This window comes from Colias croceus, chromosome 27, assembly GCF_905220415.1.
Source record: "Colias croceus chromosome 27, ilColCroc2.1".
Lineage (NCBI taxonomy): Eukaryota > Metazoa > Arthropoda > Insecta > Lepidoptera > Pieridae > Colias > Colias croceus.
The window spans coordinates 376,230-389,722 of record NC_059563.1 but is presented as its reverse complement, the minus strand read 5'-3'; the positions used below and the strand labels follow the sequence as shown (position 1 = coordinate 389,722).

At 32.0% G+C, this 13,493-nt stretch overlaps 3 protein-coding genes across 3 annotated transcripts in view; 2 read left to right on the top strand and 1 right to left on the bottom strand.

Moving 5' to 3' along the window:
* Nucleotides 1-783: 783 nt before the first annotated feature.
* LOC123703834 (zinc finger protein 558-like) lies at nt 784-4,748 on the top strand. The gene is made up of 4 exons (XM_045651997.1): nt 784-832; nt 1,050-1,115; nt 3,236-3,264; nt 3,397-4,748. Exons 3-4 carry the CDS (start codon nt 3,247-3,249, stop codon nt 4,579-4,581), a joined length of 1,203 nt encoding a protein of 400 aa, XP_045507953.1. The 5' UTR covers nt 784-832; nt 1,050-1,115; nt 3,236-3,246; the 3' UTR covers nt 4,582-4,748.
* Nucleotides 4,749-4,787: 39 nt separating this feature from the next.
* On the bottom strand, nt 4,788-6,722 carry LOC123703838 (zinc finger protein 26-like). The gene is made up of 2 exons (XM_045652000.1): nt 6,231-6,722; nt 4,788-6,117 (listed from the first exon to the last, which is right to left on the bottom strand). The coding sequence occupies exons 1-2, from the start codon at nt 6,426-6,428 to the stop codon at nt 4,912-4,914; spliced, it is 1,404 nt and encodes a 467-aa protein (XP_045507956.1). The 5' UTR covers nt 6,429-6,722; the 3' UTR covers nt 4,788-4,911.
* A 2,160-nt stretch (nt 6,723-8,882) lies between these two features.
* Nucleotides 8,883-13,493, top strand: part of LOC123703836 — a 170,331-nt gene continuing 165,720 nt past the window's right edge. The window contains exon 1 of the mRNA XM_045651999.1: nt 8,883-8,990. The gene's annotated coding sequence lies outside the window, so the exon portion shown is untranslated. The remainder of the gene's footprint in view (nt 8,991-13,493) is intronic.

Sequence of the window (13,493 nt, the reverse complement as noted above, 5' to 3'; positions counted from 1 at the left end):
ATAAATCATTAGTCATACAGTCAATCAATTAATATCAATATCCATTCAATATCATTATTTTATATTATTTAGACATTTTTCATATCATACAGAAATTCATTTAGGTTGTAAAAACAATTCTCTAATAAGTATTTATTTAATTTATTTTTAAATCCTGGAAGAGGAACCCCTTGCAAGTCTTTTGGGATTTTATTAAATATCTGAATACCTATATAAGGAACATTTTTTTTGTACAAAGTTAATTTAGGCCTCGGTAAAAACAAATTGTTTGGATATCTTGTTAATTTTCCAATTTCTTTATTAGTTTTAAAATATTGAGGATGTTTTTTTATGAAAATACAAATTTCCTTGATATAAATACATGCAAGAGGCAGGATTCTCAAGTTTTTAAAAAGTTCTAAGCTTCTAGCGTGTTTTCTCCTCCGTTGAAAACTCATGATCACAACGTTCACAACAGTTAACAACAATAAAACAAGTAACAAAATAACAAAACAAAACTTAACCAAAACAAAAACTTAAAAGATAACCAGATATATTTAACAAAAACAAATGAGATAACCTCGAAATCGCATCAGCCATCAACGTCCGTCCGAAAGTTGAAAACTATGGTTGACAATGACAGTCGCACATCATTACAAGATGGCGGCTTTTTTTTTTAATTTTAGTTATACCACTCATCGCCCGCGTCGCTGTCGTCTATGCGTTTACATGACAGTTTTGAGTGTGCCCCCCCTGGTTGAAACTCTGAGCCTCAGCTGAGCCTCTGAGGTCTGTGCTCTGAGGTTGAAACATTTGAAATCTATATTACCCGATATTACCACATATACCTATGGTACCTACTTGCTCTGTGTTTGAAATGACCCCATAGCTTGACAAGAAAACAACAAACTTTTAACTTTATTACCTATATATTTAAAATATTGCCTCCCCTTCATAATTTTGAGAATATTGGAGAACAATGTTAACGTATGATGAGATTAACTCATTGGCTCTTAATTTTTTATGCGGCAATGTCAGTCAAATATGTAGGTTATGTTTTACATCAACAGAAACGAAAAAGATACCCCTTGAAAACAATATCACAGTATCTACAACTTACGGTGAAGAAAATATTACATATTCACATTGAGATAATATTAATATGGAGTCGATACCGCCTACATCACTTATGTTCCACTCAACATACGTCATGTGGCGTAACTGCACTCAGTCGCTTGCTCGCTCTTTGGCGCGAACGTCACGCTCATTTTTTATTTGTTTTAAAGTGAAACGCATCAAATATGCCTACGTGTGTGTTACGATATTGCACAAATAATACAAAGAATACGGAAAAGTGCAAAGGAATAACTTTTCATCAGTAAGTAACTAGATAATAATTTTTAAAACTTAGTTAGAGCAAAATTTTTGGCGGGCGACATTTTGTCATAGATTAAAAATTTAAGATATGACATTGGGCATGAAATAAGTGTTGTTAGTAATATTTGCTGGCGTATATTTTTATAGTATAAAATAATAATTTTACATATTTAGAAAAGCATAGACTGGTTGATAATTGAAAAAAGGTGAAATCATGAAATATGAAAATCAATTACTCAATCACCAATTTTTTTTTGTTAATTGATTTTAATCAAGTTTTTAATTGATATTGTATAAGCTACTGACTTGAACGTATAATTGAATTATTATTTATTTATCTGCACTAATATTATAAATAGGAAAACTTTGTTTGTTTGTTTGCTTGTAATTGGCTCATAAACTACTGGACCGATTTTGATGAAAGGAGAATGCCCATTTTTGGTACTGGTTTTTCTCATGCATCAAGACAACAATACTATTAAAAAAAATCTCGGCAATTTAGAGGCCTTCTTACCATCGGAAAATATATTTTGAACAGGGAATGTTTTGTAAAATCTAATAAGACATGTAATTGTTTAGATCCGTTATTATAACATTTAGTGTCCATTACCGGTTACCACGGTAACCAAGCGGTAACTTATTACATTTACTATGGTAAATAGCTAAATGTATTAATATCGATTATTGTTTTCATTGAATTACAAAAAAAATCAATTAACATAAAATCACTCTATAGGGTATTGTTTATACACTATAGGTTGTTTTAACAAAGATAGTGAAGTAAAATAATATAAATATGTATATATATAAAAAAAAAATATTATTATGACATAGCTTGGTAGGTAACCAGTTATTTCTTATTTGTTTCTTTCTTCGAATATGTAGTGAAAAAATGATTCAAACAACAACAACAACAACATGTAAACCGAATAAAAACTCAATTGGCATTTTTTAAGTATATATTTAGGTTTTCTTGAAATCCGTCCCGGAAGATTTCTGGTGCCTACCTACACTAGCCGATGAACAGATAGACTTTGTCTGAAAGCATAAGCTCTACGCATAGATTAAATATGTAAATCGAAAAATAACCTTTGGACGATAAAATGTTACCTAAATCACACATAAACCTAACTAAATAGGGGTTATTTAAGTTTTGAGGTTATTTCCCATTTTTCTCAATATCTTGAAAACCCCTGTTTTTATCACACAAAAATCAATTGGTAAAAATCTTTGGAATATCGAAGAACCCTCCAAAACCACTCTGGCATTGACGCAACACTGTACTGTGGTCCATACTTTCATGGGCATTCTCCTTTGGCACAGACAATCTTAAGACCCTGAGAAAGAACATAGGCTACTTTTTATTGCGAAATATTGTGCCACGGGCGAAGCCGGGGCGGACCGCTAGTTCAGAGATAAGTAATTAATATTTTTTCTATTCAAGGTTTCCATGTCTGGGCCGTGAAGAAAGGGAAAAATTATTTTTTTTTTTCTAAAAAAGGCTCAATTTGTAAGGAATAAAACTTCCCATAGCCCTGACTGAACCTAAAACACGAAAAAATTAAATTATTCCATATGACGTCACTATTTACATCATCCTATATTATATGCCAGATATTGTTAGCCCCGCGTAGTAAAGTCAGTTTATACCTAAAATAAATATTAAGTAAGTACAAAGAAAATTTCAAGTCAACGTGCATGTAAGGAGTGGCACCCAATAAAATAGACAGAATGAAACAAAGTGTCGCCTCTATAGCGGTGAGTCAGTGACATCGCATAATCTATGACTGTCTAGCCGTCATTCGCGCGCGCCGCGCCGCCGCGCTTGGCGCACAGATTTTGTTCGTGGTGTCTGCTCCATATTAATATTATCTCAATGCATATTCAAAAATGTTTTCAGATTTAGGAGTAAGTATATTACTGGATTAGAACCTAATTTTAACTTTAATTGAAGTTATTACTTCATAATGTAATTATTTTAAATTACTTACAAAATTACAGTGATCATCTAGTTAATAATCCTTAAATTATTTGTTAAAGGTATCTTCAGAAACATTGCTACCACAGATGCTATGTGAAAACTGTGCATTGTCAACTGTTAAGAGTTATGTATTTTTTAAGCTTTACCAATACTCAACAGAAAGATGGAGCGAAATTCTAAACATTGTCAACGATAATCTAGATAAATCTAGTAGCCAAAAGCAGGATGTTCAAAGTATATTTCTAGTTATAAACAAATCAGAAAATATTCTGTTTCAAAGTCGCTCACAATGTGTTAAGAAGACTAAGAAAGAAGCATTAATCAAATTCAGGGGTATCGTAAATAGGCATAGATCATTAAAGAAAAAAGAAACAACATTAAATGTGGCTTGTTCATTCTGTAATGAAACTTTTAGCAACCTTATACTACTGATGAAACATATGAAGCAGCATAACAGGTTTTCCCATCCCTGTACACAATGTCCAAAGAAGTTTTCAAATGCCTTTCTATTGAAGGAACACAAGGAACGGATTCACAATCCAAAATTGTTAAAATGCAGCTATTGCACTGAGAAATTCAGCACACAAAGACAACTAAAATTACATTTGCGATTCTACCATGTCGAAGTTTCATGTAATATATGCCTTTTTAAATTCAAATCAAGGAAAGAACTGAGGACCCATTTGAATAACCATAGCCTCCTGGAATGTGAGATGTGTCAAAAGAAATTTAGAAATAGACAAACCTATAAGCGACATATAAAAACTTGTAACAAAGATAATCAGCTACAATTTATATGTGATATATGTAACAAGGTTTATTCACATAAGAGTACACTCAGGACTCACATAGCGACCGATCATGACTTTGGTGAGGTGCTGATGTGTGAATGGTGTAACAAGAAATTTGATGCGTTGAGTAAGCTTAAGAGTCATGCGTTAAAGCATACAAAAGAAAAGAATTTCCAATGCCACACTTGCGGAGGTAAATTTGTGTCAAAACCAGCATTACTATACCATACAAGATTGCACACTGGAGAAACACCTTACCCTTGTGATCTATGCGGTCAGAGCTTCCTGTCAGCTTCGAGAAGAATGGCACACAAGAAAAGAAAACATTTTGGGCCCACTGAAGAATGTCATATATGCAATACAAAGTTTTTCACAGGATTTCAGTTACGCAAACACATTCAGAGACATTCTAATCCACATAGCAAGCTTTATGTTGCTAATGATGAAGAGTGATAATTTTATTTGCTGACAATATAATTTGTTCCCATTGTTATTTAACATTCCTGCCTGTTATGCAATTCCTGTATTACTAATTTACTAGTCTACATTAGAAAATATGTAATTTTATCATTTATATGTATTGGAATTTATACAGTAAATTATATTAAGTGTAAAAAATATCAGTGTAGTTTTATTTCAAACAAATGATATTCAAAGAATGCAAAATATCAGTGTAGTTTTATTTCATTATACATATTTACAGTAACAAAGCTTTAAAGTTAATCATTACCAACAAATATAACTAAGTATTAAGGCAGGACTTAAAATATTTAAATTCTGTATTCAGTCTTCAGGTTTTACAACAAATTTTCGCATGTTCTGTTCCAATGGTAAATTTGGTGGTATAATGCTCCTGCCATAGTAGAGCTTGCTCGATGGATCATGGTGTCTACTTATATGCTGTTTGAGAAAGTGACTGGTCACAAATTTCCTTGAGCATATTTCACACATTAGCGTTGGTCCAACATGTTTGAACTTGATGTGTTCAGCACGAGCCGATGCATTGACAAATCTCTCACTGCAAAGCTTGCAGCTGTAGGGCTTTTCCCCTGTATGACGCCTTGTATGGTACAACAGCGCCTCCTTTGAAACAAATCTGTTATTGCAAATATTGCATTTAAAATTCTTTTCTCCCGTATGTTTAATCATATGAACTCTTAAATAGCTTGGAGCTGTGAATTTCTTGCCACATTCTGGACATTCATGTGGCTTAGCGTTGCCATGAGCAAATCTGTTGTGTACACGTAAACCTCCCTGAGTGCTGTATGCCTTATCGCACTTTTCACATATGTATGATTTGTCCATAGAACTCCTACTTGGATGCGGCTCCAATAAATTGTTAAGACATAATTTAACATGACGATCATAGAAATCCTTTGTTGTGTACGACTTTCCACATTTGGGACAGGAGTGCTTCATTCTGTGCCTCTCTTCATGAGCACGGAGCCTCTCCAAGCCTTTACAAGACTTCCCACAATCTGTGCACACATGACATTTGTGATACTCTTCCTCATGCTTTTTCAGACCTTCCTTTGTGCCCTGATAGTGAGAACATTCAGGACATTTGTACCTATGCTCACGACTATCGTGCAAACTCAAGTCTAGATTTGTTTCAAATGTTTTGTTACATTTACCACATGTTACTGAACTATGGAATGATATATTATGCTCATTGAGCGAATCAAACGTTTCAAATAGTTTAAGACATTCCAGACATTCAAAATGTTTGTTTTTTTTTGTAAATTTCTTCTTTCTTATTGGCTTACTCATGAATAACAAGTCTGCTTCGGTTTCCTCTACATTGATAAAGATATTTTTATCTCCAGCACAAGCATGAGTGTCCTTCTGAAAAGCCTTAGAAATATTTTCAAATACTTTGCTTAAAATTTCTGTGGTCTGTTGACATCTATGAATAAAGTGCATCATTGACTGTACACTTTCCATACAATCAATACATACAGCATCTATTCCAGGAATCTCCTCAGAAAACTGTAACGAGTATGAATGAAAATATGTGATCAGTTTCATTATATGATTTGCAATTTGACAAAAAAATTATATGTGTAAAGATAAGGTATTACGGTAAAACATTTATAACTCACCTCTTTACCCAATTGTTTACTGAGAAGCTTGTAAAGTGGTTGGAAATCACCACCATTAGGATTTAGTGAAACAGGGTCGCTTAGTCGAACGTAATTTTCTTCTATTCCTCTCAGACATAACCTACAATGACTAAATCTATTCTCATTTAATATGTTAGACACAATTACACTAATATTTACACTTGAAAAATAAGACATATTGTGAAAATAAATTAATCAAAATTTGCGCGCGCTTCAACAGAATTTCGTTCAACAATTTTAGACGAATGAAAGTTTTAAGATGGCAGCGCCATTAGGAATTGGCGGCATATCTAGTATTAAAATAACAAAACAATATAACAAGAAAAGGAGATCAAGATGTTATGTCTGAACTAATAATTATAATATTGTACTTGATGAATAAATTTTTTTATTAACTATAATTTATTTTTTCCAATTTATAAGTTTTAACATGTCAAAAAGAGGAAATCGTCAAGAAATTTATGAATCAAAATAACCAAAAATAACAGATTTGTATTGTATTCTATCAGACAGATTATATAAAAATTATTCTGTCATTCAAGATCTAGGCTGTTTACCAATTACAGAGCATAGTGCGACTCAGTGGCGCACAATGCCGAATTATGCTGATGCTTAATTGGAACGTGAAACGCACCAGCAGGTTTCGCTAGTTCAGTGTTGAAAAAAAAAAATATTCATAGAGTTAGCAATAACCTCATTAATGTGTAAATAAATTGGTATACATAAAAATTGGTTGAAAACAATTTACGGTTATTTTAAGTAATTTGGATTTTGATTATTTCATTAAAAATTTTTTCAATGTTTGTACCTTCATCCATACTTATATTTATTTTTTTAACACAATTTGAATTAACTTTGATTATTTCGAAAAAACTACAATGAAACGAAAGCTTTAAATTTTTTTCCAACAATTAATAATTACTAACGATAAATCGATTGCACGCATCAATTCACACGCATTACTTTTAGGAGTGCTCGATTGTGCGAAGCGTTGCTGTAGTTGGAATATTCAACGTTAAGCATTATGCCGCTTAATGCGCTCTAGTGCTGTAATTGGAAAACACCCATGGAAAACACGGATAATTAATATCTAGTATATTTTTTCAGTTTGTGTCCAAACTCCAACCTGTGGTCCAACCCAAAGAGTAGTATAACTAATACAGGTCCGACCACAGGTCCAACCGTTGTGTAATGTTTTTATGTCAGTACGTTGCGTTATGTCCAAATAATTTTTACGTAATTGTTTTTAACTTTTTAATTCATACTGTTAAAATATACAATCATTTCTTTAAAAATCTAATCCTACTAGACGTTTATTCGCTATCATTTTTCCGATAACGTTGCTAAAAACATGTCCAGCATCATTTACAGCTTGAAATATGTTTATTGGATATTCTGGAAGAAATAATATAATTAAACTAGCGGTCCGCCCCGGCTTCGCCCGTGGTATATATTAACGTTTTCTCTACATAAGAACCATCCTCGTACTTCAAGGAATATAATAAAAAAAGAATTATCGAAATCGGTTCAGCCGTTCTCGAGTTATGGAATTACAACGAAAAGTGGCATTGATTTTTATATATTAGATATTACCTAATTGAGTTGAAGTTAATATTTTGTGTAATATGTGGCGTAAATTAACTGATATGTTATGGATAAAGAAAAAAGAAAAAAGAATAATAATATTATAAATGCTGAACCGATATTCATGAAATATGGCACACAAATATAGGATAATTTGGTAATTATTAATATATTTATAATATATTATTAATATAAATATATAGGATAATTTGGTAATATAGGATAATTTGGATAGTAGGTAATTCTTACCCTGAAAATCACACGGGTTTTAAAAGCTAGTAAAGAAAATATAACTTATTACCTATAGATTATCTGCAATAGAACGTATAAGTTATAAATTATATAATACCTTTAGTTATATTGAATAGTGTGTTTTGTGAAACAGAATCACCATTGCTAGTGTCGCTGTTTATCTAAAATAAAATAAAATGACAATATTTTAACATAATATTGTTCCCAATAATAACAACAATAAACCTTTATTCCATCGATTGAAAAACTTACCGTTATAATAACTAATATAATTAAATAAATGTATTTTGAGCACATTTCAACTTTAAAATAACATGGATAAATTTTTGGATGCACTTTTCATTTTGATTGCAAGTGACTTTTTGCGTCATTTTGTTGTTTGAATCGAAGGGAGCGTGGGACGTTGAGTTTAAGTATTTTTGGAACAGAAACATTCTAATTTATATATTTTCTGTTCAAAGTAATAATAGGAATATTGCACGTTATCAAAATACCTAATTAAATTTTAACCAACACTAGGTATGAAATTTACGTTTCACGTGTAAAATGTGTACTCCTTGCTTTAGAATTGCAAACTCAGACGGTGTATACGTTGCTTAACTTTATTTATTAATATATTTGTCCCTTTCTTTCAACGACAGCAATCAAAATGGCTGAAACTCGTTGGAGTGCGATAGACGTCCCTTGCATTATGTGTATTAAAAACATTTATAATTGTAAATAAAAAACTTAGTGCAAGTGCTGTATCGTCCCTTGTGTGTTTGTTAGTGTATGTTTTGTGAATTGAAGTGATAACATTGTGCTAACCACCTTAAGGAGATAAAGTTTTGTGTGTTTTGTGCCTTGTTTTCACGGAGAACATCGTATTGCTTTCGTTTTTGGATTTATGTTTACTTGGATACGGTTAGTAACACTACTTTAATTTATTTGTAACTTTATAAAAGTTTTGCTTTCTTGTCGCGTGCAACAATAAATCAAAACTCAAAAGTTTTGACAGTTGTTTCACATTTTGGTGTTTTGTTCGTGAGCGCGAGTGAGAGAGGCGAGTCTTGCGAGGAGTTGTGTCACTCCCCTCAGTGAAGCTAGAAAGTGTGTCGCTTATTATTGTTTTGGATATGACCTATTACGAAATTTTTGGTTCATAAAGAAGGTCGGAGGTCGAATGCAGCTCATAAGCTAACCCGAGTATATCTATGACATAAGTCGCGTAGGTTGTTCGCCTTGTATCAGCGTTTCTGACATCATTTTTTCGATTTGTTGTTTACTAGCACGTAAGGAACGTTAACGGGACGAAAGGGGCGACATGAGGGACAAAAGTCTATTTTACCATCCAATTTATTTAAATTTACGACGCTTATCGAAGGCTGGAAGTAGATTAGGTCATCGCTGTTTGATTGACAAAGAAGTGAAGAAAGGACAAATGTATTTCAATTAGTTATATTGCATCCTAGTGAAGAGGTTGACTAGATCATTTGCACTGAATTTATTTGATCAATTATCTATGTACAAATAAGCAAATTGTATGTAAAATGATGTCCGAGTATGCTTAATCCAAAAGTCTTTTCATTCTTTATTATTTTTTAATTGTAATTGTGAGGAATCATTTTCCCTTCAAATATATAACGCAGCTTATACTTTGTTTGATCTCATGTTTCAATGTTGGTTCAATAAAAATAAAAAAAATCTATGAGCACCGAATTTGACTTGAAAAATTTAATAGAAATGTAATCAGTGTTAATTTTTAATTTAACCACTGATATTGATTGTACAAAAGTTTATAGCGCCTTAAAATTCATCCATATTAGTTTTACATGTAAATAATATATCGGATGGCATATTATTCTAAATGAAGGAATAAGCATATTGAAAACATAAGCCAGTCGTATAGTGTCAATATAAAGCTAATTAGAAAAGACATTAAAATGTATAACTTATATTAATTTATTGAAGTTACATAAGCAATGTTTATGTATGTTTGTGTAACAGGTGACGAGAGGTGGCCTTGTATTGTATTTACAATTGAATGACTTATATTGTCGTGCTTATGTTTATTTCAAGATTTGGACATTATTTTATATGATCTTCATTTATGTTCTATATTGACTTAGGAATAGATGTTATTGTGTGAGCCGACAAGAGGATTTGAAAATATAATTTGCCGTAGTACGATTTGATCTTTATGTCATTGTACGATTTGATCTTGTTTCACATAATCTTGACATACTACTTTGTTTTCTATGAAACTGCTTGGCTTATTTATATTATACATATAAAACAGAAATTCAGGTTCTGATCCTAGATGCCAAAAAATTACAGTTCAAAAGGCTAAAGATTTGGTTCGAAATTGAGTTACAATGATACAGCCGAACATACTTACATTGCAATTTAAATAAAAGATCTTCAAAAGAAAAAGACAACTTGTTAAATGTTTCTCTTAAAGAAACCAAGCTGCAATATATCATCTGTCTATTGTGAGAAAGATAGAAGATTGAAGAGATATGTGCATGCACTTTTTATAAAATAGTATCAGTTGTTGTCAATTTAGTGATAAGATAATACAGTGCCAATCTTGTTGTCAGTACATTTTATCAATTAGAGTCTAACTGACTGCTAAAATATAATTTTATTATGAAATTTCATACATTTCCTCAGTATAAATGCATAATATTCAAATGAGACTATATTTAGAGCCATTTAGATTGAAGATCTAGATGAAAAGTAAAAGTCTTGCACATACATTACTTAGATATTAATATAATCATTCAAACTTTTACATAAAACATGTCTGGGTGATATTATGATTTAAATGAATGGTAGTTTATTATAGAATTAAATTATTTAAAATAAGAGTAGCATAATTTGTAGATAGCCAAATAGACAATATTTATCCAAAATTTACTAGAATTTAAGATGCGATAAAATAACGAAACTCTCATTACATAAACACTTAAAAACAATAAATTACAAAAAATTGTGTTTAGTGGAGTGAAATGGAGAAGAGATTTAAATTTAATATCCATAATATAGCATGTACCTATATGGCGATGGACATTTAGATGATTTAATTAATAACACAAGAGAAAATATCCATCCATAGCCCCAGATAATCATTCAAACAGAAACCGCCATAGCGTCGCCCAGCGCCCTAAGGCTTACGCACACGCGCGCAACGTGTGACCATGTGTGCGTGAAGCGTAGTGAACTAATGAGATGAGATTAATTTGACGATTATATCTAACTGCCTGTTATCTGAGACAGTGTTATGTTTTAATAATTGAGTGTTTTTATTGCTGTTTTAATAAAGTGTGATAATGAAAAAGACAAATGTCTGACAGGGTATACTAGTTAGATAAATTATTGGCCAATATTGCATAGGTAATTCATAGTGAATTAATAAATAAATAACATTTAAATTATTTGAACAGAACAATCACAATTATTAGATTAGTGTAGACTCTAAAGATAGCATTGACTGCTTTTATGGTATCTAAATGCATGCCCCAAAATCTGACTTCAATCTAAAAGTGTTGCAATGTGATTTTCTTACAAAGATATATTTTTTAATAAGTATAACTTAGAAGTAATAAACACAGGCATGAAATGTAGATTCAATATAACATAGTCTGTATATAAACTAAGGGTGTATTCAGAAAGAAAGCTTGAAACTTATAAGCGCTTATCGGCGCTTGTCAATGCTGGTTCGTTCTACACAAAGGAAGCAGGTTGAAGCAGACCAAGACAAATTTTATGTGGCAGCGACCAGCGCTTGTTGAAGCTTGTCGGAACTTGTCGGCGCCGATCAGCGCTTATAGGCGCATGTTCATATATTTTCCTGCGCAGGTTACCAGCGCTGACAAGCGCCGATTAGGCCTTATAAGCGCTTATAAGTTTCAAGCTTTCTTTCTGAATACGCCCTAACATGATTAGTCATACTGATTGTGAGAGAAATTATGTATCAGGAAATTGTTATTGGAAAAATATGCACAATCATCTATACTAATATTATAAAGCTGAAGAGTTTGTTTGTTTGAACGTGCTAATCTCAGGAACTATTGGTCCGATTTGAAAAAGATAGCCCATTTATTGAGGAAGACTATAGGCTATATATCATCACGCTAAGAGCAACAGGAGCGGAGCAATGTGGGTGACGCCGCTGAGCACAACTAGTGTATCATATAGTTTATTTCTTAACATGTAGGTATTGAAGCATGTAATATGTACATACTATGTGTGATTCTGACCATGTATCATAGTTCATAAAGAAAATAGTCAATTGAATTTAGAAAAAGTATGTATGTACATATCAATAGTTATTAAGACGTGCAAATCATATTATACAGTATATTTGTAACTGTTAAAGGGTAAAGTATAAGTGGCAGCGCATTCCAGGCATATAATAATAATGACCTTACTGGTATGCATACAATTATTAACTTTATCGCACTTGTAATAAAGTTTCAATAGCACCTTTTAATCAAAATTACTGACGTTATATTCCTTTCATATAAGTGTTTCACGACGGAATAGATTAAACTTGATGTGCTCGTGAAAAATCATAAATTTCACGCAAAACCTCTAATGGATAATAGCAACTTTTCGAGCCTTGTCTGTCTTATATTATGTTTCCAAAAATCGAAAACTGTGTCTCGTGTCATTTTAATTTCTAACTCAGTTACTACACCTATAGCCAGGAATTTTATTGTTTTAACATCAAAGCTTGCAGTTTCATTTAAATGAACTATGATACTAAGGCAGTAGTAGTGTAGTAATAATAACATCATATATAAATTAGTTCTCAAACTCCGTCTTCCATCTACCAATGTGATTATTTACATAGGAAATTATAAGTGTATGTAAAACCACAATCGGCGGTATTGATTGAAGTCACTCGTACGTAAGTACAATAGGTGTTGTGCCGTCTTCTGACCTGCAAACCGATCCCCTGTGACCTCTATGCTACTGTGGTGTGAAATAAGTAACTAAGCTAGGTAATACTGCTATTTTTAATAATAACATTACACATATACGAGTAGCTTTGAAAACTACTGTTCATTTCGGAAATTATTCTGGACGAATAGTGTTTGGTCCATTGCAGATATTCTGGTCAATGGTAGTTTACATTTCAGGCCTTTTATCTAACTATAAAAAGGCTATACCAAGCGTCTATGTGAATATATATAAATAATAAAAAAAATAGAATAAGGGTGAACAGGAATACTAACCCACTCCAATGAAAAAGTTTTCTCATCTTTGTAGAAGTAGTCTTATAGTGCCGTGTAAAATTCAATATCCTCCACCAATACTCAACTGAAACTTTTCTTGATTATAAAATGCAGAGGGTCTTCCTGTCCCTTTAATATACGTACAATGTACATACCTACATATCTGTAAAGTGTAAAGTATACT

Coding starts and splice junctions, on each gene's coding strand:
- LOC123703838 (XM_045652000.1), bottom strand. CDS start 6,428: ATGTCTTATTTTTCAAGTGTAAATATTAGTGTAATTGTGTCTAACATA. Junction 6,118..6,230: donor GTAAACAATTGGGTAAAGAG/GTGAGTTATAAA, acceptor TACTCGTTACAG/TTTTCTGAGGAGATTCCTGG.